The sequence below is a fragment of the Lepisosteus platostomus genome, chromosome 17 (assembly GCF_059453375.1).
Source record: "Lepisosteus platostomus isolate fLepPlt1 chromosome 17, fLepPlt1.hap1, whole genome shotgun sequence".
Taxonomy (NCBI): domain Eukaryota; kingdom Metazoa; phylum Chordata; class Actinopteri; order Semionotiformes; family Lepisosteidae; genus Lepisosteus; species Lepisosteus platostomus.
The window spans coordinates 11,684,264-11,710,688 of NC_142627.1; the positions used below are offsets into that span (position 1 = coordinate 11,684,264).

The 26,425-nt window shown below is 36.5% G+C and overlaps 1 protein-coding gene across 4 annotated transcripts in view; it reads right to left on the minus strand.

Annotated features, from left to right (window-relative positions):
• The window catches only part of tasp1 (taspase, threonine aspartase, 1), a 45,557-nt gene extending 24,078 nt beyond the window's left edge, over nucleotides 1-21,479 (minus strand). Inside the window, exons 1-11 of one of the 4 annotated variants that reach the window (XM_088610235.1) lie at nucleotides 21,316-21,479; nucleotides 20,078-20,291; nucleotides 18,897-18,964; nucleotides 17,120-17,188; nucleotides 16,263-16,383; nucleotides 14,816-14,900; nucleotides 13,122-13,201; nucleotides 11,242-11,277; nucleotides 10,540-10,646; nucleotides 4,105-4,224; nucleotides 3,657-3,735 (exon numbers count right to left, since the gene is read on the minus strand). In XM_088610235.1, coding sequence (XP_088466361.1) covers nucleotides 3,657-3,735; nucleotides 4,105-4,224; nucleotides 10,540-10,646; nucleotides 11,242-11,277; nucleotides 13,122-13,201; nucleotides 14,816-14,900; nucleotides 16,263-16,383; nucleotides 17,120-17,188; nucleotides 18,897-18,964; nucleotides 20,078-20,216 — 904 coding nt within the window. In that variant the 5' untranslated portion in view covers nucleotides 20,217-20,291; nucleotides 21,316-21,479. Of the gene's footprint in view, nucleotides 1-3,656; nucleotides 3,736-4,104; nucleotides 4,225-10,539; nucleotides 10,647-11,241; nucleotides 11,278-13,121; nucleotides 13,202-14,815; nucleotides 14,901-16,262; nucleotides 16,384-17,119; nucleotides 17,189-18,896; nucleotides 18,965-20,077; nucleotides 20,292-21,176 lie in introns of all 4 variants that reach the window. The other 3 variants (XM_088610236.1, XM_088610237.1, XM_088610238.1) reach the window with 3 other exon arrangements.
• Between the last annotated feature and the right edge of the window lie 4,946 nt (nucleotides 21,480-26,425).

The following is a 26,425-nucleotide window of genomic DNA, read 5'->3' on the forward strand; positions in this document are numbered from 1 at the left end:
ATTTTGAAACATGAAAGAAACTCGTGTTGAAAGAAGGGACGACTAAATGAAAACCCATTTCTGTTTTCTGTGTTCCACATGCAAATGCTGCCTGGTTCCCGACAAAAGTACTTAATTTATGATATATTTTTTCTTCTTTCCAAAATCGAGGAGCTCCTGGAAAGGTTAAAGCACTGATGATGGGAAGGTTAAAGTCAGACACAACAAATCAGTTATAACGCAGGAGGATATAAATCATCTGAAGGGACTCAGAAAGGCAGACCAAGGCTTGGGGACATATACTGATCTTTTAATCAGAGCCATACCTCCTCATGTCCTGACACATAAGATCATTCTGTCAGCCGACAAGCATGCTGGGCTACCCCCCCAATATCAGACACATATTTCAGTCCAAGGTGTATGTTCTTAGTGACCTGTGCCTTCAGGACTGCTTGAGATCAAAACAAGCAGGACAGCACGAGAGCCATCTGTGTTGATAAGAACTTAATCTTTACCTCCAGTTACTTGACAGGTCCTCAGGTAGTCATGACCAAGCAGTCTGATGCTGTCAAAGTTCAGCAGTGAGATAATCGATCACAAAGAAATAATAACAATAAATGACTAACATTACATCTGGTTTGATTACTGCGCATGATGACTAAAATGTAATGATAATGATGCCCTTCAGACATTAGGGGGTGCGTGAAGCATTGGCTCCAACATTAAAAATTGTAACTTCTCACTTCCGTTCTGTACAAAAGCCATCATTGTTTTACTAGGTGACTGGTTGTAAAATCTCCCCACAGCACAAAGGATTTTTTACAACAAAATCAAAAGGCTCCCCCTCTTTACAAGGTGTCAGGAAAGCATAAGTACTGTAGTGGTTTGTGCTTTTTTGTCAAGCCACACCAGCTCAGATGTGGCACCTATAGAGAAAATCATGGATAATTAAACTTTCTATTAAACACTTAATAATCACACTATTCACCAGGACTCACACATAGTTTATCATACAATGATCAACACTTAATATTCCTTAAGGAGAGGCAGTAGTGTTTTCTTTAAGACTCAAGGCCATATTTTTAGGCTTGATAAAAATCCTCCTTGATGTCAGACGCTGAAAACAAAATGCACAAAGTTGCTCAAAGTTGAGACAAAGTTAACACACACTCAACATTTTGCAAGTATTTTTCTGCCAGCATGAAATATTATTTTTACTGGCTATCCACAAACGGCAAAAGTAAAGGTTTTAAACAGGACATGTGTTCTTTTAAACAGACACATACAGTACATTCTGTATAATGGGATTCCTTTAGTGTTTTCAGCTAACATGATATTAAGGGAACAATCTTTATTCATGTGACAAATTCAATTCTACTGAAACATATAGATAAGTGTGAAATAAGCTCCAGGGGTCCACTAAAATGCATAAAAAAACTTTTTTTTGCTTATAAAGCATACCCAATAAGCAACTGGCTCAAGGAGTGAAAACTTATTTAATTATGATACAGCCAGAAAAGAATGGCTCAGTAATATCTTTAGTGCCAACCCTGTGCAGAGTGCTGTAATTCAAACACAGTGTAAAACACAAACTAGAACATCAAAACTATGCTGCTGTGTTACACCAAACCCCTAAAGAGGTAAAAGGTTAAACATCCGTTGCATTTAGATTCTGAAGTCCTTAGATTGATAATTGGTTACTTGTGAAAAAAATGGATGAAAAGCACAGTCAGATTAACAGGGATGTAGCTATACACATCAGTAAATCGGCATAGATGAGAACTAGGGACATTGCTAGCATTTTATATCTGGGAAGAGCAGCACGTGTAAACATGTTCTGGATCTTTAGTATTAGTATAGTATTCAATAGTTATAATATTCAGCTATTTCATAATTTAATATTTTAATAAACAAGACAAGATCCTTACTTGTCTCTATTTTATTTCTCAGCTAAGTTCTTAGACACAATATTTACAGGCTCAGCTTGCAGACGATCCAACCATATTTTCTTAGACAAAGTCATCACAGGGTATGTCTCCTGTATCACACTGCTGGTGAAAAGCAAATATTTTCTTTAATCTGAAGAGAGATCTCTTTGCAATAATATTAATTTATCAAGTTTCATAGTGTGGAAAGTAAAATGTTACAGAAAGTCCTTACCTTTACTTAAGCTGAAACAAGCAATAATGTATTTTCTTCCACAAAAGTAGCCAAGAGTGTTCAGTGTAGTGTTTTAGAGAACACAGATTTGTAATTGTTAATGTGTACTTTTTTCCAGTCTCCTTGTGACCTGAGCTCATCAAGCAGACCTGCGGTTTCCATTTTAAACCTTCAGACAGAAAGAGGTATTTCTTATGCAGAGGTTTAGCCCAAAAGCCAAGAAAATTAAGATGTTTAAAAAATACCTGAATCTATTGCAGAATTTTTTTTTACCAAGCATCATTATATATATAAAGTTAATTTAATAACTATTTTACAAACGTAGGCATTATTGGAATGTATAAATTAAAAGTCTCACATGAAGGGGTTAATGTATTGGCAGGTGTTGCAGATGGGAATGTCAAATGCAGACACCCACTTGAGAAATACTGAGTCTTGCAGGAAGTTTGTATATTGCATCTGCTATTTTTGCATCTGCTAGTTAACACTGATGACCAAATCCATTTTAAAATGTAAACCGACAGGATGAAAGTAGAGAAAGTAGGTGGGTCTTCCTGCATCTCCATTTCACCTTCTTTGCCCCTGATATGCAAAGCCATCAGCTTTTGCACTCAATTGTGTGCCTCACGCACTATGCTGACAAAAAAAATATTTCATTAAAAAAATGTGTCTCAAAATGATGAAATAAATGCAGCTTTACCCAATTATTGAACTGGAAACTATCTTGTTTTTTGCCAAACACGGAAAGATACAGTATAATTCCAACAGTTAATAATGAGCACATGAATGATCAAACAGTAAGAAATCAAAGGGCCACAATGCTTAAGAAAGAGTACAATATTACTAGTCCCTTTTTGTCACATTTATGACAAAAGATACTTATGACTTGGCAATTCAGATATGCCATACAGAATTGTACTGGATCTTGACCAGTAGGCCACAGATCATTCTCGAGTCAGGAAAAGATATTCAGTGTTATTCTCATGACCAAAGGAAAATCCAAGCATCCTAAGACAGTTGTGCTATGACTTAACACCCCATATCCAGTCTTATGGGGGACAACAGTACAACATCCTTACATTTTCAATAGTTTTCAACCTGTGCAGGTGTTGTAAATTGGTTCATGTTTATTTAAGTCTCTAACCAGTCCTCTGTCTTCTCTGTTCTGATAACAGAAGTGCAGGACATTTGAACATAGTAAATAATTCTTTTCTAGTCTTGTTTTCAATGTTCGAGTTTGAGTTTTGTGTCCCAACCAGCTATAGAGTCAAGACTATAATGTTCCAACTCACTATTCAAGTCCTCACTGGTCAAGAAACAATCATATTTCCTCTTTAAAAGCCATCCTCAGCATTTTGTTAACTTACAAATCGTAGTCAGATCTATTCAAAGACTTACTTTATTTTCTAGGTGAAGTAAGAAATTCAAAATTCTTGCATAACCCACGCATAGAGGTTTTCTTCAAACTCATACATCGGCTTTAACAGTACTGTGTAAATGAGAAGATGCACAAATACCTGAAGTACTCACAGCTGTGGAGTAAGTATTCAAGTTTCCTGCATTTTCAGCCCAGCAACCACATCCATAATGAGCTGCCTAAGAAACAAAGAATATATTATTCTAGGCATAATGCACAAATCACTACTTTGGGTAATGAGTGTATCAAGGGTAATCACAAAAATTTGATGAGTTATTGAGTCACAGGGGAATTACTATTTCTTTTACATTTTTACACAGTTTTGTACCTATGGGTATGTGTGCAGAAGCATTAAGCATAAATAAGAAGATAAATAAATAATACATAAATGAGCCAAATTAATTTACCATTAATTTCATATGCATTAAAATGGTTTTCGAACAGGGTAGAATAAGGTGACAAGCTTCATACTGGTTGAGAGCCTTTAAACCCCTGCAGGGGAAATCCGATGTCCAGATGTACTGTCAACTGGGAACAAGGGGCAGTACCTGACCAACTCGGCCTGCATGCTTCATTGCTAAGCCTCCACTGGAAACAGCTGCAGCCACATTTCCTTCATGATCCACCACTATCGCCCCCACAGTATCCAAAGACCCTGAGTCATTCTCCTGCAGAAGATTCAGCCATCAGCTTACATAGACAAAAGGAAAATCAACACAGCAGCAAACACAGGGTGGAAACTAGAAACAAAGCAAAAAGCTTTGAAAGACACTCTGTAACATCTATGTATTTCAAAATCTTGTTTATGTATGTCTTCCTTTAACAGTAGCAAATGAGACTAATGTTTCACCTAAGTAGCTTTACATTTGTCAAAACCAAAGAACTGCCTTTCTATTAAAAGAAAATTTAGAATGACTGAACTCCTAATGCAGGACAGACTTTATGCTTGGATACCAGAAATATAAAACATATTGAGCCCTCTCTAGTGGGCTTTAGAAACACTCAAAACAGCTACCAACCAGTCCTTATCTCCAGATACTCCAGGCTAACTGTGTCATTGTTATTGTAAGAAAAGTATTTTACATTCTCCAATCCCAATGTACAGAGTTCAGGTTCTCATCTGAATATTATGTGTGAAACTTTTTCTTTCTCCAAACAGCCATTGAGCCTTTATGCCAACACTAAGCTAATCTCGCCCTCAAAGCCGAAAGGGTCTTGTGGTTTTCACATAACCTGAAGTGTTCAGCTAATTCTACTAATTTACTAATCAAAACTGTTTCTGTACACTACCTGAGCATTTGCAAAGCCAAAGACAAAACACAATCCATGCAGCTTCTAGATCCTCAAAAGGCTGAGCTATTTCCAAGTACAGTATGATTGTTGCTGCTTGCCTTTCTCATTTTGCCCTGGGATCAGCCCTGTCCTGTTTTTACTTCCTAAAGATTACTGCTCGATCTGGTACATTAAGAGCTCGGATCCAGAATATTTTCTCTGCTAAGTGTCTCACTGCTTGTGCAGCTCATAGAAGGGAAACAAGACTAACCCCAGGGAAAACAAGCCTGGCAAGGCAGAAGTAAAAGAGCTTAAGTAAACAGCAATCAATATTTTATGCTTTAACAAAAGCATGAGTAAAAGTCACAAGGTCTTGCTCTGGGCACATTACTCTTTGAGGAGTGAAAGATACTTAAAACAAAATAAGTAGTAATCATGACAGATGTGACAAAACTTTGCCACCCTTTACACAGAGAAAAGGTCATGATTTGGATACAACCTGAGAGTATTTTTCTTTCATTTTTAGGAACTTTTTTTCAATTAATTCATTAATTTGATACTTCTAAGAAGCCACTTAGACTAGATACATGCAAAAAGTAATACAAAAAAGTAATTGAACAACAAAGAAAGAAATCACACTTATTCCACTATAAGGCAACAAGGGTACAATAATTTAATTAATACATTATCATCCGCATCTAGTTGAGTCATACAGTTAAATATTATTAACCTCAGCAACCCACAACTTTCCTTTTCACTAAGACGTCAGTTTTTTTTTGTGAAATGTAAAAAGAGCAATTAACAGAAAAAAAAATATTGAGCTGTTTTCTTGTAAAAAATACGACGATGTTTTTCAGAGTTCACCTGCGTGTCTTAGGCTAAAATACAATCCTTGCATACGTTTCAAATTAGTGAATCCAAAAACAAAGCTTAAGAATAGGCTGCTCATCAAAAACACACTTCAGCTAATTTTGTTATTGGATGGTACATAACACTGGGGTGTCCATGTCTGCCAATGCATATGGAACAGGTGCTGTTCTTCTGGTTAAATAGAAAGAGTCTAATCAGAAAACAAAATGTTTTTTATATCTTGGCTAACGCTGGCATTCTTAAGGGAAAAAAAATTATACTGCACAAAAATCAAAAACAGGCTAGCTGTAATCACAATTTATCATGCAATCCACAGCACACCCCTTAATAAACTTATTACACAAAGGGTCGGGTTCTTTGAAAGTTGGTAGTTTTAATCTTTTTTCAACATGCTGAAAGGGATAAGGCTGAAGGCCTGGAAAAAGTAAGACGTGTCTCCTCTTCTGTATAAAAATTTTTAAGTGCCTTCTATGTTCACTGAAGCTAAAAATACTGTGTAGTACTGAGATGTGTCCACACTCCTTGTCCCCCAAACTACATTAGATGGTGGAGGAGGTTAAATATACATTATATTTAAATGTACACAGGGACATTTCTGCTGTATTCCTTACATCCTGTAAACTTATGAAATCCTGACAAAAACTGTTAAGACTGACACCTAAGGCCCTGCCCCATCATCCGTGTCGCCTTTTGAACTCCTTGTCTACTACTCAGTAGGCTGCCTGACATTAGGTTTTGACTTTTCCTTACCTACACTGCAAAAATGGACACACAGTTTTCACTGTATTCAGCATAACTGCACTACTTGTATATATTGCATACACCATGGACACATAGCAGCTCTATTCATATTGAGTTTTATTCAATTTCTATTACATCTATTATTGTGTAACCTTATTTTCGTAACCTCAATTTTGTGATTTTTGTGTTTTTGTGAATTTTGTGATTTTAGCGATTTTTGTCACAATTTTGTCACAAAAAGCTTGCAGAAAAGACATTTCATTGCCAGCAACTACTGTTGCACGCTGTATTGTTGTGCATTTGATAAATAAACTTTGATTTGATTTGATTTAAATACATGAAGTTTGAAGGAGTGGGGGCTGGAAAGGGGCACTTAACACATGACCCTGGTGACAGATTTAAGAAGGTGAGGACAGCAGAGGGGAAAGAAAATGAGAAATTAAGCACTGAAAAATGACAAGTGACCAACTTTAAGTCTGAACCCAACACAAGACAGGCTATAATCGCAATGCCTGACTCTATGACTGTCCATGTTCCTTTTCTTTAATGCAGCACTGCCAGATTCTGTCAGAACCAGTTTAGAAACCGAGATATGTTGCAGCTCTTTTTTTATTCCTTGGCGAATGAATTCCTTATTAAAAATGTACTCTTTTCAAATACTGCGACATAACAGGAAACCATGAAAATGCTGCCAAGCTATTTCTAAGGATGTATTTATAATTAGTCTACTGTGCCACCATTGTTACATAAAAAGGGAAAAAAATGAAAACTGTAAATTTCTTCTCCATTAATGAACATCCCTTTGTCACAGAAAAGGTTTTCAAAAATACCATTAAAAAGGTATATATATATATTATTGCTAGGACAAGTAGTAAATTCTGCAATTGCCATAAGGGGCTGAATGACAGAGGCTTAGCAGAATTTTTCAAAAATTTTCTTTTCAGTAACTAAGCTAAATGGCTGCCACCCTTGTAGACATTAATAATGCATCTTTAACTCATAACTATCTGGCTGCCAAATATTCAGTCAAGATGAAACACAGATCCTTCAAGGATTTGGTTTTTGAGTCCAAATTTACTTCCAAAGTAAAGAAAAATGAGCAAATCCATCAAAGATAAACTTGCAAAGTGCAAGGCTTTTAGTGCAGAGGAAAAAAATCTCCTGTTTTTAAAGCTGATTGTTCATCCCATGCGAATACAACTGAGGAATTCCTACTTTAACTTACTGAATCCCTAGCACAATACTACCTCTTTCGTTCACAGCGCTTCCTTTTAAAGACCTTAAAAAGCTCAGACGTGGCCTGGGAAGCCTTGTGTTTGTCTTTCCAGTTGAATAACAGTACTGGTTGAACTTTATACAGGCTCCTATTATGATTTAATCTTTAAGATTTATAGTTAATAACCCGTGAACGACCTCTGCCTAATTTATTAAAAGCCATCGCCCATACGGCCACATTTCATCCTGCAGGACCACACAGATATCTAGGATAAAGGTAAACCTAGCAGTGTGAGACACAAGCATTTTCGCCACCTCGCACAGCACCGCTCTATCTATACACTTCAATTAACTGACATTCGGAGCAAAAACGATCCCGAAGCCTCACAGAAAGGCCGTTTCTTTGATGTTTAAATTTACCTCTCGCCCAAAAAGAAAAGTAACATGATCAACTATGATACGGTGAAGAATTTACATAATAATTTCAAGATGGTGAATGAAAGGGGAAGCCATGAAAAGGGGGGAAAAAAAAAGATTGATACCCACAATACACTTCAAAGAATACATAACACAGTCTTCGTTCTTTGTGTAACCCACACAGAAGGCTGCAGCTTTAAATTTGTTCCTCTCGGTGAAACTGTACTTGCCACCAGAGCACTCCTAATTGTTCCACAGATGGAATTAGAAGTAACAGGAGCTGTATATGGTGACATCAGTCTGAGGATACAGCAGACACTTGTGCAACTACTATGCAAAACCAAATCCGCCTAACTAATAGGGAAGTGCTTCTGTCATATTTAAACAAATAATTTTGATAAGATCAAACATGTAAACAACTTGTAACATTGTCGGCAATCTGTTTAATGTGATGATTCACTAAAGAGAGACTTTAAAATCCAAAATAAAATCCAATAGTCCATAAAAGATCTCCCTGGAAGCAACAAACAATGGACCAATGGGATAAAAAGGCCCACAGCACAAACTGACACCATGTTGCAATACAACACATGCAGTTTTCACAGACATCTGTTCAAGAAAATGCATTGAACTAAAGAGCTTCTCGTTTTCATGAATCCTAGTACTTGTAGATAACGGTATGAATCTGAAACAAGCTTTTGTAAAGGGTGTAAAACTACATTATCTTTGGTCAATGTATGCCACACACAAAGAAAATATCTAGAAGTCCCAACCCTAAGAAGAGAAAGAATGAAAGTCACTGGCTTTCCCTTCTTCACAACATTGTATTTTCTTTTCCTTAAAAAATAAATGAAGTATCTTTCCATTTATTATATGTGCATTCAGAAAAAGGTCTTAAAGACATATGGTACAGCATGCATGTCATCAGAGCTAGGGAAGAACACTTTTGCTAATATAAAAGTCTTCTCCAATCACAACCCTAAACTCTTCTAAATTTTAAGTACACATTTAAACTTTTATATGAGACTGGAGCATGTTATATCCATATCCGTACATGGCATATATTTGAAATGTCTACTTTTGGAGCTATAGCATTTGGCTTTCATTGTAATCATATTCAGAAGTTTTCCTTACTGAAAAAAAAAGTGTTTCAGCGCTTAGATTTTGGGCAGCTTTAATAATGTATTTAACTACTTCTGAAGTAAGCATTTTCAGGGAAGTATTTTAAAATGGATGAGGTTCACTTAAGCTATCAGCACATGAGCTAAGCACTGGCAAAATTAATGCTGGCAAGCTAGAATTCTGCTTATCTTACGCATAACAATTTGACTGCACATTTTTTCTCAATTTTTTAAGGCTTCTGATCAGCAACTTTCAGTTAAGCTTCTGCTGAATATAGCACTCCTCAGCATTGCGTAAGGATGCCACCAAGTGACTTTTGCAGGTATACCTCATTTCTCAGTCACATACCTAGCTCTGTGGTCAGGAGTGCTTGAGTAGGTGGTAACGGGGACTCACAGCTTTGGCCTCAACCAGACCTTCAAACACTAAAATGCCTCAATAGAAATATTTTCATAAGCATTCAAACGTAAATCACAAAAGCTGTAAACCAGCAGACTGATTATTCGTTTGTGTGGCTGTTTATTTCCAAATCATTTGGTTTTTTTCTGTAATTACAAATAATTGAAGTCTTTCCTCCCACGTAACTACTGGTCACCAGTTGGTGGTTTGGTTCTCATGCACATTTGGCAGGAATGAATTAGAGGACTCCACATTTCAAGATGTATGCTTTTATCTTGAAAGCGGAAGCAGAACAGTGCAATAATGTAAAGATGAATACAATCATTAAGGCTACATTTAAAAGGTAATATAAAATAGAATACAGCATATTACAGTTATGGTCAAATTTTGTCAAGCAAACAAATTAATCTTGCTAAAAAAGGTCTGTTTATTATGCCTCTATGCTCACTCCTCAAAGACTGAACAAGTAAGGCAGCATTCAGCAACTTCTATAACACAGCAAAATTCTTAAGATACAGTATTCCTTAGTCACTGCTGAATATCTAATGACATTTTTAGAAAAAGCATTTGTGGATAACATCAGTAAAAAAGCTTAAATTATTTCACATTTACTGGGGGAAACTAACATAAATCCATTTAAAAATATTTAAAAAAACAGGCTAAAACTAATATTTTATATATCTAAAACTAATTTTTTATCACTATTTTCTTTTAATTGTTAGATCCTAAGATTTTTTTTGGACTAATTTATTTAGTTCTATTGCTGCTTTCATTGGTAGAACAAATAACAAACAGGGTTATATAGGCTTAATAAAGGGTTTACTTATTTGCATTTGTCTATCAAAGCATTTGCAAAAGGATGACATTAAACAAAAATTAGCCTCTACTTTTCCCAACACTACTGCAAGCCTGTTTCATTTGACAGGCAGAATACATGAATTACTAACGTTTTCACTTGATTGTCTTCTTTTCTTTGTCTGTATGAATTCAGTTTCCACCTTTTCTGCCAACTCCATCTTCCGCTTGTTCCTCTTAAATGCTGACAAACTAAACTCTATGTGAGACAAAGAAAGACATTTTGGTATGGCATAAATATCATTTAACTTTTCTTCCATTTTTTTCAAATGCACCTTGTTGATCCCAGCAATGGTAATCAATTAACTGTTTCGGATATACTGTTTGCTTCAATACAAACTTTCAGATTTATAACTGAATCACAAACGTTACACAAAAAGCTTCCCTTCTTAAAGGTCATGAACGAAATAGATTTTGACATCCAGGCATCTGTTCTAGACAGCGGTCTGGATTCTTTTTTATCTACATTAACAACTCTTTCATCTTCCCCCCCCAAAAGAAGATCAGCACAAATTCTCCCCAAGTCACTGAGGAGCTAAAAAAAAAAAACAGAACAAAGGGCTGCGTTTGAGAGACTTGGTCAAACTGAGTTTTCTTTTTCCTTCAAAGAGGAAAAGCCTATACCGGAGGCTGAAGAGGACTGCCAAGCAAGCGTGGAGGGGCTGATGCTGGGACGGCCCAAAGGACAGAGAAACTGATTGGGTTATTAAGGTTCTGGCCCCACTTCTCCCACTCCCATCTCAACTGTCAGCACCCAAGGAGCACCAGCTCTTTGTAGGGGGCGTTATACTTACTGGAGATATACTGTACTGTAGCTCCACTAGGACAACCTGTGAGAAACAGGGCAATGGACTCATTTCTAAAAAGTTTCACAATTATTTACAACTTTATAGTGTGTGCCTTTGTTTTACAATGCAATTTAATATATGAGAAAATGTTTCTTCGAGAGTCTTCCTCTTCAATAGAAAAGTTTGGAGCATGTTAAGCTATTAAAAAAGGGGGTAAAGTAACCTGAATTGCCTAATCATACTGTATATAAAGTACTACTTACCACTGTCTGACAAAGTCCAATGTTACAGTTATGGTCAGCTACATTTTATCCTAACGTTTTGTCAATGTAAGGCTCTGTGCTTAGCCTAAAGCACTGCACAACAAACAGCACATGAGCTGTATTGCAATAATCAGTCTGGACTGCTTCAGACTTCAAATACTCAGCAGACAAAAGCTAATGAGGTACACAACATCAATAGGGTCCTTCTTACTTAATGAGGGTTTTTTGGAATGGAAAATAATCTTTGGGTTAAAAGTAACTATTTAAAGCAGATCAGAAAAAAGAACGTCATCACTGTTTACAGCCTAATGTTTCAGTTCTAGTCAAAATCTTTTAATCAAAGAAAACGTAGAAATACATTTAATGTAATTTAGGTATTTTACAATCAAATGGAATGCAAGAAGGCCTTATAAAAACATTACAGGATCTTTTATTTGCAATGAAAGAAGTGAACTGCCAAATAAGTAAACAACTTTATTGCTTCTGAAACATTATAGTGCAACTTCTGTGATTATAAAGCTCTACGTCATGCATCCTGATCAGTAAATACTAACACAAATGTGTTAGAAACATGCTGTTTGTAGCATGGACTTTTTGAATTGGGATTAAAAAAGAACCCAAATTCAAAAGACAGATGTGAGAAACTGTCTCCTATTCTTCAGATGTTATCTCTCATAAGTTCTGGTTCACAGGAAATAAATTAAATTGAATTCTTTTAAATCGCAGATTAAGTGTAAATAAAATACTCCGATATTTTATATACATCAAGGAATACAGTATATCACGTTCAAGTAGTTTCTTAATATTACTGAATGCTGTTGCTCCTAAAAATGCTTTTAGAGTAGGCATAAAATACAACTATTAATTTACTGACTGTCCTACAGTATCTACTGTATATCATACACTGATTTTTCTATGTAATTTTCTTTCAAAGGGGCCTCCTAAAAGTAGAAAAAACATCAGAAACAGGCTTCATGTCTAGTTAAATCTTATTAAGATTATAATATATTTCTTACAGATCTTTATTATAAAGTGAGTCCCTGAAAATGCAAATTCTTTGTTTTTTTTTTGTAAATAGAGCATTGTCCATGATTTATTTCATTATATACTTCAATCTGGGGTAGGCAGGAGCTATCCAGTTCCCCCCTTATTGAGCAAAAACAGCAGAGGAACCCGTGCGCAGTCAGGACAATAGCTTCTTTTCTCTATGTCTGTCACAACAACAAACACAGTAGTGGTCAGGTGTAAATCTGATACAGCTGCTTCTGCTACTACCCAGTCCCTCAGGTGACAAAAGCAAAAGGGATTCTTTGCGTGTCATTTCTCCCAGAAGTGAGATGCAGTAAGGATTACAATCTGTTTGCAGGGCATAATAATACATTTCTGAGTGTTTTTCAAGAAACAAAGTACTGGAGTAACATTTTACTGAAACCTCATGAAACATTGCTCAGAAGGTAATCTTTTTCCAGTGGTGTGTGCAAGTTAAACAAACTAATAAACACAGAGAACATTGTGCTTTAAATGAAAAATCCAACACATACACAATTTTAAAGTTAGTAACAATTTGAAATGAATACACTGATTAAAATAGCAAATATTTGATTCCACAACTGCTGTACTTACTTGTGGCCATTTTTTCTGGAAGGCAATATGGTATCCCATGATCACGTGCCCAGTAATATGCTCCTCTTCCAACGAGAAAGCTGGAATAAAACAAACTTCAAACATTCAAAAACACTGGGAGGGATTTGCAGGCTTGCTTTGTAGCCTTTCTTAATGGCTGACTGAAATTGGGATTACAGGATTAGAATTCACAGATTGGTTTAAATCATGTTTAAAATCAAAGATAGAATTGAGGTTCAATTAGTATAGGATTTATAAAGACTAATGAGACAGAGCTAGTGTGAAGACAAATCCTAGAGAAGATAAAAATATAAGTGAGAGACATTAGTCTGCTAGTGACTTGAGTCTAAGTGTTAGAGTTACATTAAAATTGAGATTCTGGGTTTACCTTCGGGTTAACCTTTGTGTGTGAATTTTTCAGTTAGGTTTTAGGAGTGTAGGAGAGGGGCTAAACTGATAAAACAATTGGAAAAACAGAGGATTGGAAAAATTTGGCACAGCAAGAGGAGGTAAAGAGTAACAACAGGGAATTACAAATTATCAGGCTATGTATGGACTAGGCAGGACCTTAATTTTTAAAGAATAAATTGTGTCAAAATGTTTCATTGTATAAAGTGTACAACGTTGTGAGGTAAAAATGAAGGAGAAAGAAGTTTGTTATAAGCAATGGTCTTCAAAATCAACATGAGCCATCTCCAGAATAAATGTATGTGTTAAATGGGATTAAAGCTAATCAATGATTAAGGATTTTGTTTCTCTTCAGGTCTAGGATTGCATGTAGAATGTGTTACATTCAGAAATGGGGCTTAGACTATTGAATACAAAGTAGGGTATGAATACAAGGTAAGCACATATGAATACGCCTTGAATTCAAGGTGAAGGTATAGAGTCATGAGCACTATAATTTCCTAAATTCATAAACGCTTATCATATCCCTGTGCCTCACCCCAACCACCATCTTAAATCCTCATCCATACCTAACCCTCGGCATTTACCTCTCACCTTCAAAACTAACCCTAAACCTAAACTACAAACCTTAATCTTAAGACTAACTCTCAAAACCTTCATCTCACATGAATTCTCACACCGTAATCTAAACTCTAAACCAGAAACCATCTTTAAACTAATGCACAGTGCATTGCCCTGACATATAAAGTAATTTTACTGAACCAAAACAAGAAACATCAGTTGAAACATACCTAGCAACAGGTGCCTTCACCTCCCTTGAACCCTTTTGCTAAATTCTCATAGCCTTCATTAAAAAAGCCCTTTTTAACGTAATGACACTAAACACCTCAGCAGCCAGCAGTCATTTTCCATTTGTAAGTGCAAAAAACAGTAGCTTCTGCAATAGGAAAGCATCTGTCACTTATATTATTCTTTGGGGAGTAATGCAACAGCCAAGGGAATGTTTCATTCTGCTTCTGATTGCACATTCTTCAACAGCTTGCGCTACAACACGGAACCCAGAGAGGAAGCCTAGCAATGTCCCTGTTGCATTCGGACACACTTCAGGAAAAAAAAATTATAATCCGCAAGAACAAAGTTGCCGGCCCTCCTTTTTAACAAATGCACAATAGATGATATATTACCAACAACATCTCCATGCTTTAGTTATGAATAGCATTCTCTTCCCCATGGAACAAAGACACACAAAAGAGGCTCAAAAGACGAAAGCAGAACAAAGTAATTACCAAGGAGGAATTCTGCCAGCTGACAACTTCCCTTTCTGGGCTTCACTCAATAGCCTGTTTGCAACTAAGACCGGATTCTTTATGCCTGGAAAATAAGATAATAATTGGAACCATAAGACAGGCATTCCAAAGAAGAGAAGACAGGAGACGTTAATTCAGTTATATATTAATTAATTTTTCAGGAAGATTTTTTCTCACTCAGGTAAATTCTGGATTTACTATGCTTATCCCTGGTTTTATGCACAAGCTTCCAAAATTCTTTTGTATTAATTCCATTCCATTTTATTCAAGCAGGGGAAATCCGTTCTGGAGCACTGTTCAAAATTAACAATGCAAGCTACACTTAATTTTCTGTAATACTGAATATATTTATATGATATATTTACTTAAAATTGTATTACAAATAGTAACGGCAACAAAGGTGCCAACCTTTACCAACTGAGTTTATGAAGAATTTTGCACATTCTATCATTTCTGTTCAGCATTCTGACCTGTCCTAAAAGGTCTCTGCTAGAATAGTGACTGAGCCATTTCATTTTTAAAGAATTCCCTGCTGTGAGCGTTCTTCAAGTAGGATGACTAACACTGCAAATAACTGTTAAACACAAGATCTTTAGGATGACTGAGAGGTAAGAAAATTACAGCTCTGCTGCAATTAAAATATCAGCTAACAACTGAATCTCAGTGTCTCAGGAAAAAAACTTGGTTGCTGCTTTATTTTCTCCAAGTGGTGTATTTGCTCTAACCTCAAGGGCACAGCGAACTAACTCAGAAGCATCTTCTATGTTGCCTTTATTAAAAAAAAGGAAAATATAAACTCCAGTGCAGGACACATACTGTAAATCAAGGAAAGATTTCCTGGTCACACTTTTGTATAGTAATACAAAATAGTAGTTTCACAAAGTTCTGACTTGTTTAACTAAAAAACATTTATCCCAGATAGAACATCTCCTACAAAAGAAAATCAATTTAAAACACTGTTATCAAAGCAAGTATTAGGTTTTTTTTGCTATAACTAAAAGAAAGGAATCATGTCACTTCCAAATTAATGTACATTAAGCATTACATAATCCTATCATACTGATTTGTAAACAGGGGCACTAGAATCGGGGCCAGATTAAGGTTTTGTAGGATATTTGGTGGATGTATTTTAATGGGAAGATGAGTGATCAAGATTCTTGAACATTTCTGATCCACAACAAAAATAGCCTCACCTTGCTACATATACATGTAGTCAAGAAGAAATCTTTGTTACAGCTTTTATCATACAATTAATAAACATGGTCATTTTTTCACTGGCCCTAGACAGTGCTTATTAGATAATATGGCCCTGATTAGAATTAGTGCCATTATGACATTTTAGAAATAAAACTAGTTTTGACGCAGGTGAGAACATCAATTGCTCAAACGTGTTATGATCATTTCTGGTTAATTCAAGAACAATTACCACTTAAAGCACCAACTGCTCCAAAATGTAAGGACTTTCCATCCATTATACTGGCATCACATTCAATTTCTCCTGAAAGGTTTAAGTTGGAACCCATGCCCGCATTGGTAAATGGCGAATCCTGCAAAATCCAAAAATAACATTTTTAATTTTTGTTTTAAATTTTACTGGTGGAGGCAAAGTAAGTTAAAAGAGATCACCGGCATTTAATGGAAAAGTAGAAACCAAAATTAAATCACTACTTTCAGTTGTGTTTAAATTTAAAGACAAGGAAAACTAAACACTAATAATGTTATTTATGGGCTTGTTTATTTATGAGCTTATGCACTTTTTAAGAAAGTCAAACAGCTGTACAACAGCACACAGAATTCACTGAACAGACATAAAAAGCACAAAGAAATAGCACAGAAAATTAACTCAGTAGGACCAACAGCAAAATTCAAGTAGTTAACACCTAAAGACGTTTTTAATAAAAACTATTATTATTTCAAATGAATGAAATTCATGTAATTGACATTTTTATAGGCGTCAAGAAAAAGTTTCAAGTTGAGTGGCATTCATGTCTTAGTGTTGTTCACCTCAACATACTGCAGGCAACATTATCAGAAGAAAAGGCGCTATTTTAATATATATTTGACAGTGCTATCTCAAGGGAGCTTACATAACTTATTCCAAATCAAGTGCCTTAAAAAGACTGTTCCTATTTTGGTTAAAAATAAATCTTGCTAGAAACACCACTCATCAAAATCGTAAATTCTAAACTCAGTCTTAATGTAGCATATTTTCAAGATAGAAAACTTTTGCCTAAATGGTTGATGCATACAGTATATTAAGGTTTTATTTTTAATAAAAATTACCTCTAATTCTACAAGTGCTGCTGTGACCGCTTCAACTGCAAGAGCACCAGACTTCAGTTTTTCTACTGCCTGGAACAGAATTTATTGTAAACAAGAAAATAACTGCATCTATTTAATCCTCAAATGTATTATTACTCACACTTCTATAATTATCAGCAGAAGGCAACTGATGTTGAAAGTATATATATATATCAATAGAATCAATTGTGTGAATTATTTTATCAAATCCAATTTGACCTTAAACATTATTTACTCTTAATATAAATGTCATAATTGTAATAATGATTTTCATCAACATAACTGAGCTCCGTGAAGTTGGCCCCCTACAGACAGCAAAAACAATGAAAACCACCTCATTTGTTAATGCTACGTTTGCGAGGTATAGCGCCTTGTTTTTTCGGGGTCATGACATCACTCAGCCCCCCTACGTCGTAGGGAAACCAAACCGGTCTCATTCATTAGTGCTGTGTTTGTGCTGGTTTGTACCATTGAAATTAACTTCCCAGCTTCTTTCTTTCCCAAGATATAGCACCTTCTTTTTTGGGGGGTGACCTTGCCCAGCCCCCTTACAACGTCGTAGGGGAACCGGACCGGTCTCATTCGTTAGTGCTACTAGTGTTGAAAGTGTTACTTTCAACGGCACAAACGCAGCACTAAGGAACGAGATGGTTCCCTGTTCCCCTATGACATTGTAGGGGGGCTGAGTGACGTCACAACCCCAAAAAAGAAGGCACTATATCTCGGGAAAGAAAGAAGCTGAGAAGTTAATTTCAATGGTACAAACCAGCACAAACACAGCTATACCTCGGAAACGAAGGCAGCACAAATGCTAATTTTAACGGCACAAACGTAGCACTAACGAATGAGGTGGTTTTCATTGTTTGTGCTGTCTGTAGGGGGGGAAACGTTACGCAGCTAGACAAGCGTCTTTAGAGGAATGACTAGTCTACGGAACAAGTTTTTTTTCCCCCCCAAACAGTTTGACTACTACTGTGGGCATTACAGTTTCTGGATTGAAAATAATGTAACAACAGGGGTGGCCAATACATATCTTTGTGGGTCACTGTGTCCACAGTTTTTCAATGCAGCTCACATCTTAATAACCCACTTGAATTTATCATTGGCCTAAATTAACAGCTCTTCAGGTGCTGCTAATTTAAAAGACCTATAAATTTTGCAGGGCTGCGGCTCTCCGAGACTGGAATTGAACACCCATTAATACCTAGAAAGCACGTAAGCTTTTAAATATGAAATAAATCAGTGAGCTAACAGGGCTTCAAAATCAAGAGAAAACAGCAACTCATGACAGTTTACTAGTCTAGTTCTTAACTTATGGTATAACCACACAATTAGCAGCTTTTCTGAGTAACAGTGAGGAGATGGGCTTTTTCATCTTTATTGAGCTCCATGGGACTTGCATGTAGCAGGGTCACAATATCAACAATAGAGCATTTTGGGGCAAGGTTTTGCTTTAATGACCTATTGCACTCATGCAGCTTACCAATGACAACCACTTCTGGGAAGTGGGGGGAGAGATTTCTAGTTTATCTAACTTTTTTCTTTCCCCCGTAGTGTTACTTTTGCAATTAATACTCTCCCCATATTGCACTATATTAAAATTGATATTCTATTTTCTATTTTTAAAGTTTTTTTTCCAACTGTCACTCTTCAGTTTTCTTATCACTATCTAAAAAGACTTATACTCTTAAAAGAACATATGTATATTTATATTTAAATAATACATTTGTCTGCTTGAGTTATTTAAATTAAAAATTACCTTCTGACAGGCTCTCTTGCAGACATGTTTATATTCCTTTGCTTTGGATTCAGAGTGGTAACCAGCTCCTGAAAAGTTAAAAATAAAATTACACTTTGATTCTGTGTACACTACTGGAAACACAGGGTTGCTTTATAGTCAACCAGTAATTGACCAGAATATCAGATTACAAACCTGCTTTTAATATCTGTCTGAAAGCAGCAAAATTATGATCTGATTGAACTCAATAATAGGATTGGGACATAGGTCTGGCCTCTAGGGTCTGCAACATTATACATTATAGTTTACGTTTACGAGTTAAGCCTTGATGCTCCTAGGACATAATTATAGCACTTCAGGAATATGCTCTTAACTTTGAAAACTTAGCTATACTAATTTAATAAGCACTTAAAAGCAAAGTCCTGACACTAAATGGCAAAAGCCTGTATTTAAGCATATTCATGACCATGTTTTATTTGTAGTTATGAACTGAGATGTGGTTACAAGATTCCCTTTTGGTTTATCATCCTTTGAAGCTTTCAAAAGTATGAAACTTTGTACTAAAATCCAGGAGGAGGAGGAAGAGAAATTATCACTAGGTTTAGGATACACTCTCTCCAAAATTTTATTTATAGGAAGAAAGGTTCTTTGAATAATGAACAGAGGCCTAATTTGTACCTTCCGGACACTTATTCGTATCAAAACAATTTCAGCATGGCAAGTCCCTGTTTACGAATGCTGTTGTAAAACAAAAACATGAAATGTTTCTGGTTTCTGTTTTAAGAGAACTAAAACATTCGCCAGAACAGATATTTCAGGCTACAACTAGTGATTAATTGTTTTTATTATTGTAAACCCTTAGTCCACTAAATCCTGGTATTTATGAGATAAATACACAGTGTTAAACATGAAAACCTAGAAATGTTGCACCACAAAGACATGCCCACTGCAGCATTCTCATAAATATCGGCTTCTGTAGAGGTCATATTTTTAAGGCCTAATTTGAATATACAGATAGTATTGAGAATTTTAACCAGTAAATAACGCATTTTTTCTTCATAGTGTCTGTGAACTTCCAATGGTATCTACCAACACCACAAACTTGAAAGGACTCTAAATAAAAGGGTTTTATATAAAGTTGCCGAGCACTGATCAACGACTGTGGTTATTATTCGAGAATGGAGCTGCTCAGTAACACTTGCCTGCGTGCACCAGTACGAATCCCATCGACTTCACATTTTTTGACGTAGCTAGGTCGCACTCCGCGGCCTCAGTGCCAACAGATGCGTTTACAAATGGAGAAGCTTGCTGCGCCTCGGGCACATTGATTCTTTTCTCCATGACCACACTGTAGCTCCTTCATCATTGTAACCTTCGTCTGGTCAGAGGCCTGGCATCTTACCGAGCAGCAGAGCTCTGCAATTCGAGATAAAGAGCGTGAATGAAACAGGTTAAAAAAGCCTTTTAGCAATGTGGCATTTAACTGTATAACTACCAGTCCTCTAATCGGAGCAAGCAAAAAGCCAGTTCGCCTCGGCACGTCCCTATTCAAATTCTAGCGGTATGAATTTGCATTCGTTTTCTACGAACAGGTTGTTCTCACAGAAATAACTGCAGACTTTTGGAGGATCCAAAAGTTTAAAACAGCATTTCTTTTAGTATTACTAACATTCAAATGAAGTACCAACATCTCGTGTCTATGTTGAGGGGTTTGGTAAACTGAGGTGGATGATTTTCAACGATTAGAATCAGGGCTCTTACGATATGCAGCTATTATTCACAAAAATGACCTAAATTGAGTTTTAATTAATACATTCTAGACCTTCCTGCTTTGACGATTGACCAAACATATAAGTTTTATTAATGTATACAAATAATATTGGATAGGTCCTAAATAACAATCCGCAAACTACAAGTCGAAATACTAACCTGACCTAGTTTTCTAATATCAATGATAAAGCAAGGAGAATCGCGAGACTCACTTTAACGGACTATACCGGCAAGATTTCTTTAAAAACAATTTCGCAATGCAGAGTTATCTACTAGTGCGATGCACTTTGTTGACAAATTCCCTATACAATAATTTAAATATTATTATTATTTTAAATGATTTTTAAATCCTACATCCAAACAAATGAAAATCTCCGGCAAGAAAAACCGTTTAAATGGAAAATTAAAGCAACACTTTATAACACAGCAGTATGTGATGGCGTTTATGTAACTATCTCCGGAGCAAGAAGTGGAAAAGCATGCACTGTGCTCAATATGCATCACTGATCTTTACGAAATCGTATATCATACCTATGAACAAAACATTAGATTCACTTCAAATGAATTGCAAAGTGTCAATTTCCTTTCAACTCTCCTGAAGTTATCAGAGCCCTCTCAATTGCAAGACAGACTTACTATTTTAAATGCATACGTAAACCCACGCACATACTTTGTCTTTTGTATCGTTAAGGAATCATAGTCGTCGACTGGATAAATACATGTAACTCTGCGTTAAGGTATATTGCTCCAAATAAAATTCCCGGCGTCTGTGAAAATTTTCATTTTTTTTTCCATGAACTCGGTAACCCTTGAAGAAAATCACTTCCTAGTTCAGTGACGTCACCACGTGTCGTAGCTCTCCGCACTGGAAGGGCTGCGAGATCTGCTGGCGCACATACTCGGCAAGAAAGGCTGATGAGCGGGTTTCGTGCATTCCCTCTGTTTTGTTTTCTCTATTTTTTCCAATCAAAACCATATCAGATTAGTTTTCATTTGTATGCAATAGGATCTTAGCTTGCCTGGGATACGCCAGAATTGATGTGTGAAAAGGTTAAAGATTTATGTATCTTGTGATTCATATTTTCATGATCTGTCGCAAATGCTCAGGTATTGTAAAACTGAAATATCAACCTTGAACGGAAGTATAACTTGTTTGTGGTTGTATTTATGTTGTAAATGTCAAAGATTAAAGGTGTATTCTAAGGTAAACTGTGTTCCCCGATTAGTACTTGAAAGTAAGTTTTTAACATGGTTTCTGTGGAAGAAAAAATCAGATCCATTCTTACTTTTAACTAAATGTTTTCAAGCATGTATCGCCTTAAAAATAAAAAAAAACAGTAATAGCAAAGTAGTTTGTGTACTTCCTATTTAATGAAATACAACATATTTAATATTATTAAATATATTGTATACTTAATATACAATACAATACTTAATATTGAAATATTTAAAATACCACCTTAAGTACTATACTAATGTACTGTCAACATAACCAAAAACGTAACAATGTAAATAACTTTTGACTCACTATTCAAACCATAAACAGTTGAATTTGGTATTTGATTTCAATTAGTGTAATGTATTTTTAAATTACACCCTTCCACCCGAAGAAGGCTCCACAGCCGAAACATTGTGTTTTCTTCTCTTTTCAGCCTGGAATAAACCGTTGACGTGTTCCTATGCAGCCTGTTCATGCTGCGGCAGCTACCCCACCTGTATTTTTAAATGTTAAATATTGTAGTGTAGAAATACTGTATGAAATCCTGTTTGTGTATCAACAGTAGAAAACAGACACAAATAGAAATTGCATGGATGTCAAGATTTAGCTGGATGACCTGAATGGCCTTCTTGTTTGTCTTATGTGCCACAACAGCACAGCGGTGAGCATTTCAGCCTCGGGCTGGGGCAATGGGTTCAGTTGCAGACCTGGGATTCTGTGTGGAGTTTGCATGTTCTCCCTGTGTCCACATGGGTTTCTTCTCATGGTCCAGAAATACTGGTAGGTTAACTGGCTTCTAGGAAAACTGCTCCTAGGTGTGAGTATGTCTGTGTGTCTGGCGTGTGATGGACAGGCATCCCTTCCAGGGTGTATCCTACCTTGCGCCTATTGCTTGCTGGGATAGGCTTCTGCCCCCCCTCCCAAAACCCTAAATTGGTTGAAGCGGGTGGATGGGTGGATGTATTGAAATAAAAGGACCCATTAACTGGAAGGCACCGAGAAATGTTGCAAAAAATGAACTCTAGCAGACAAGGATAATAGAAAGCATACTGGGAGGAGGGGAGAGGGTGGTTCACTTGTCTAATCTTTATGAAATTAAAAACTCATGCCTAAAACCTGCAGCCACTGATCCTCAAACTGTCAAAATGGCACAGAATAATGCTGCATAGAGCTCATTAAGAACAACAATAACCTCAGGAAAGTGGAAGAAAGACAAACCAGCTCAAAATCTAAAGCAAAATCAGCTTGAGTCTGGCCACAGAAAAAAACATCTCAAGAAGGAGACCTCTAGACATTTCACCTACACGTTTCTCCCTAAACAGTGAGCATAGCTGTAAGAGGGAATCTAAAAAGTGCAGTATTAAAGCATGAGCTTGATTAAGACATACTAAAGACATATTAAAGGTCTCTCAACATCATTCATATTCCATATCAACATTTCAATATCAAAGTACTATGGTTTTATTTATGACAGAGAGAACTGAAATACTTTTCTAATTGCCCCCAAAACAACCAAGTAAAACCTCTGCCTTTCTCCAGGTAAGCATCTTTTCTGCATGCTCATGGAAAAAATAATCTATGACATAAACTGCGATCTTTCAAAGGAGCGATTTACTGCTCAGAAAGTGTTATAGTACTCTAAAAGAATGGTCTATATTGTGCATAAATACATATGTATCTATAAACATTTCAATCTGAAAGCAGATGTGAGGAATAAAATAAAAAAATAAGTCTTATGGAAAATGTCAGTGTTTCACTTTCACTGTATGAGAATATTCCGTTTCGTCCAGTCATTGTGCATGGTTATTTTCAAATTATGCCTATGCTATAAAATTTGTGAACACAATATCTGACAATTTCTAAAAACTCATATAACACATGCAACCTTGAACGTTCACTATTCAAGATAATGAGAACAGTTCCACCCAGACTATTTCAACTGCTGTCTTCTGTAATCCGTATGTTTTTTTTCCAAGAGAGATGGAATTTTCAAAGTTCCTGGAGGGATTTTGAAGTGGGACCCCACTGTGTTTCCATGCGGAGATCATATGGAGAAAAATGAAAGCGGTCACCAAACGTCAACTGTGGTAAAGCCTTAAATGTTTAAAACAAAAATGAAAATTATTTAAGACTTTTTACCACATTAAATTAGTTTGTCATAAACTGGGACATCTTTGCATTTTCAAGATATTTCAGCATTTTGTATCCTTATACTGTTAACTGTTTAAGCAACATCTATCCTTCCACGAAACAAAGGATGAAATGATAGTGAAACCAATTGGTGAACTACATTTTTTTTTTAAATTTAGATATTAAAGTAACCTCACATCATAATCTCATGTAGTGCCAGTGTTCCAAAGGAAAAAAAAGTGAATTCAATCAATGTTTCAGCTACAGCAAGCATAGTTACGTGAGACTTTTATTGGCATGTGGTTGTCATTTCTCTAGCTTAGCTTTGATTAACTCAGAGTTGCTGAAGCACACCCACGGCATACTTAGATCTCAGGGCCTTGACCTTAATGTCACCCAAAATCATACAATCATGATTAAAACCAGGCTGAATAAAGACAATTACGAATACGTTCATTTAAATCTTAAACAGACCACCCTATCCAACTAAATAGGTTCAAGGTTCAAGTGACAGTCTTTCAAAACTCCTGTACTTAATCCATGCAACACTTATTGGTGTTGATAGTGTAAGAACAATATCTGACTTTTGGTAGATATGTGTAAAAACAGCAAATAAGACAATGCAGTTATTATAGCTTTTGGACATTATTCAATTAAGCTTACATAAAACCACACTTCTATTTTAATGTAATGTGTATAATGTAAGAGTTTCTATCCAAAAATGCACAGGACTGTATTTCTTGGAGTTTAAAGCCCATAAAGATAAGTCTTTGCTGCACATCTGTTGTATCATTACCTCCATTGAGTATTGTTTATTGGTCATGATGATCAAGTATTGGAGCAAACACCCTTGCAAAAAAAATCATTGCTATATCAATGCTATGTCCATATTTAATTTACTTGGAATCAGGATCTTGGTCAAACTCTTACTCATTGTTTTTAAAGATGGCGCCGTTTTCGCATGTAGCTCCTTTGTTTGTTGTGTCTCATAATTTGACTAAAAATGTGCGATGATCACCTGCGATCAACAAACACTTTAGGACCTGCGACTTAGAGCTTCGGAACTGACTTCAGTGGAAACAGAAGTACACAGGTTTGCTTCTGAAGCACAGCGCAAACAGGTACACGAACGCAATAGGAAATGGTTTAAGAAAAGTGGCGTTTTAGCGTGTCTCCAGCAGCATATCTGTCGGCCCCCGCTCACCAGCATCCTGCTTGCAGAAGTGCAATCGCTCGACACTAAAACCGACAAACCTCCTCATTCTGCTGTCTTCCGTTTCACTTGGTTGAAACCTCTGAACAACCCGATGGATTCACACAATACAGAATGGACCGCACAGCTGATTCTACCGGCAAGGACAAAAGAGGTGGGATGTGTTTTATGATTAATAACCTTTGGAAGCGGTACTCAGCAAGCTGTACAGTGCCATCAGCATATTTCCCCTCGTGTTCTGAAAACCTGTGCACATCAGTTATTTCCTGTGTATAAAGACCTTTTTAACCTCTGTCAGTCGTATCTTAGTGCTTCAAGAACACCACATTTGTGTTGCTGACCAAGAAGAAAGGTATCATGTTTGAAGGATTACTGTCCAATGGCACTCAGGTCTGTGGTCATGAAGTGCCTGGAATGCCTGGACCATCTTCAGTTTGCTTATGGCTCAAATAGGTCCATTGATGATGCAATATCTCTAGCACTACAAACGGCCCTCAAACATTTAGACAGGCAGAGCATGTATGTTAGGATGCTGTTTATAAATTACAGCTTGGCTTTTAACAATTTTTCCCTCTAAGCACCTTCCCTCCCAACACTCCTGAATCTGGGCTTATGCATCTTACTGGAATTTTTGATGAGCAGATGTCAGGTGGCAAAAATTGGTAACAATATCGCCTCTGGTGCACTACTAGAGCTTCTCCAGGCTGCCGTCTCAGCCCTAGGCTGTGCTGCTTGTTCACCTCTGACTGTACAACCATTTACATCAGCAACCACAATATTAGGTTTGCTGATGACACCACAATTATTGGGCTGATCAGCAACAGTGATGAGTCCGCATACAGAAGGGAGGTGGAGCATCTGACAAGGTGGTGCCATGATAACAACCTGGCCCTGAATGTCAACAAGACAAAAGAACTCATTGTGGACTTCAGAAGACCCAGAGGAAGTCACACCCCAGTCATTACTGAGGGCACAACAATGGAAACTGTCAGCTGCTAAGATTCCTCAGACTGCAGATCGCCACCAACTTGGATTGGTCTCACAACACGGAAGCCAGTCTGAAAAAGACACGACAGTGCCTCCACTTTCTGTAGTGCCTAAAGAAATACGGTATGGGAAAGTAGCTACTTTTAGTAGTGAACTTTACCGCGGCACCACAGAAAGTATTCTATCTGGTGATATCACCATATGGTACGGAAATACTACCAAACAAGACAA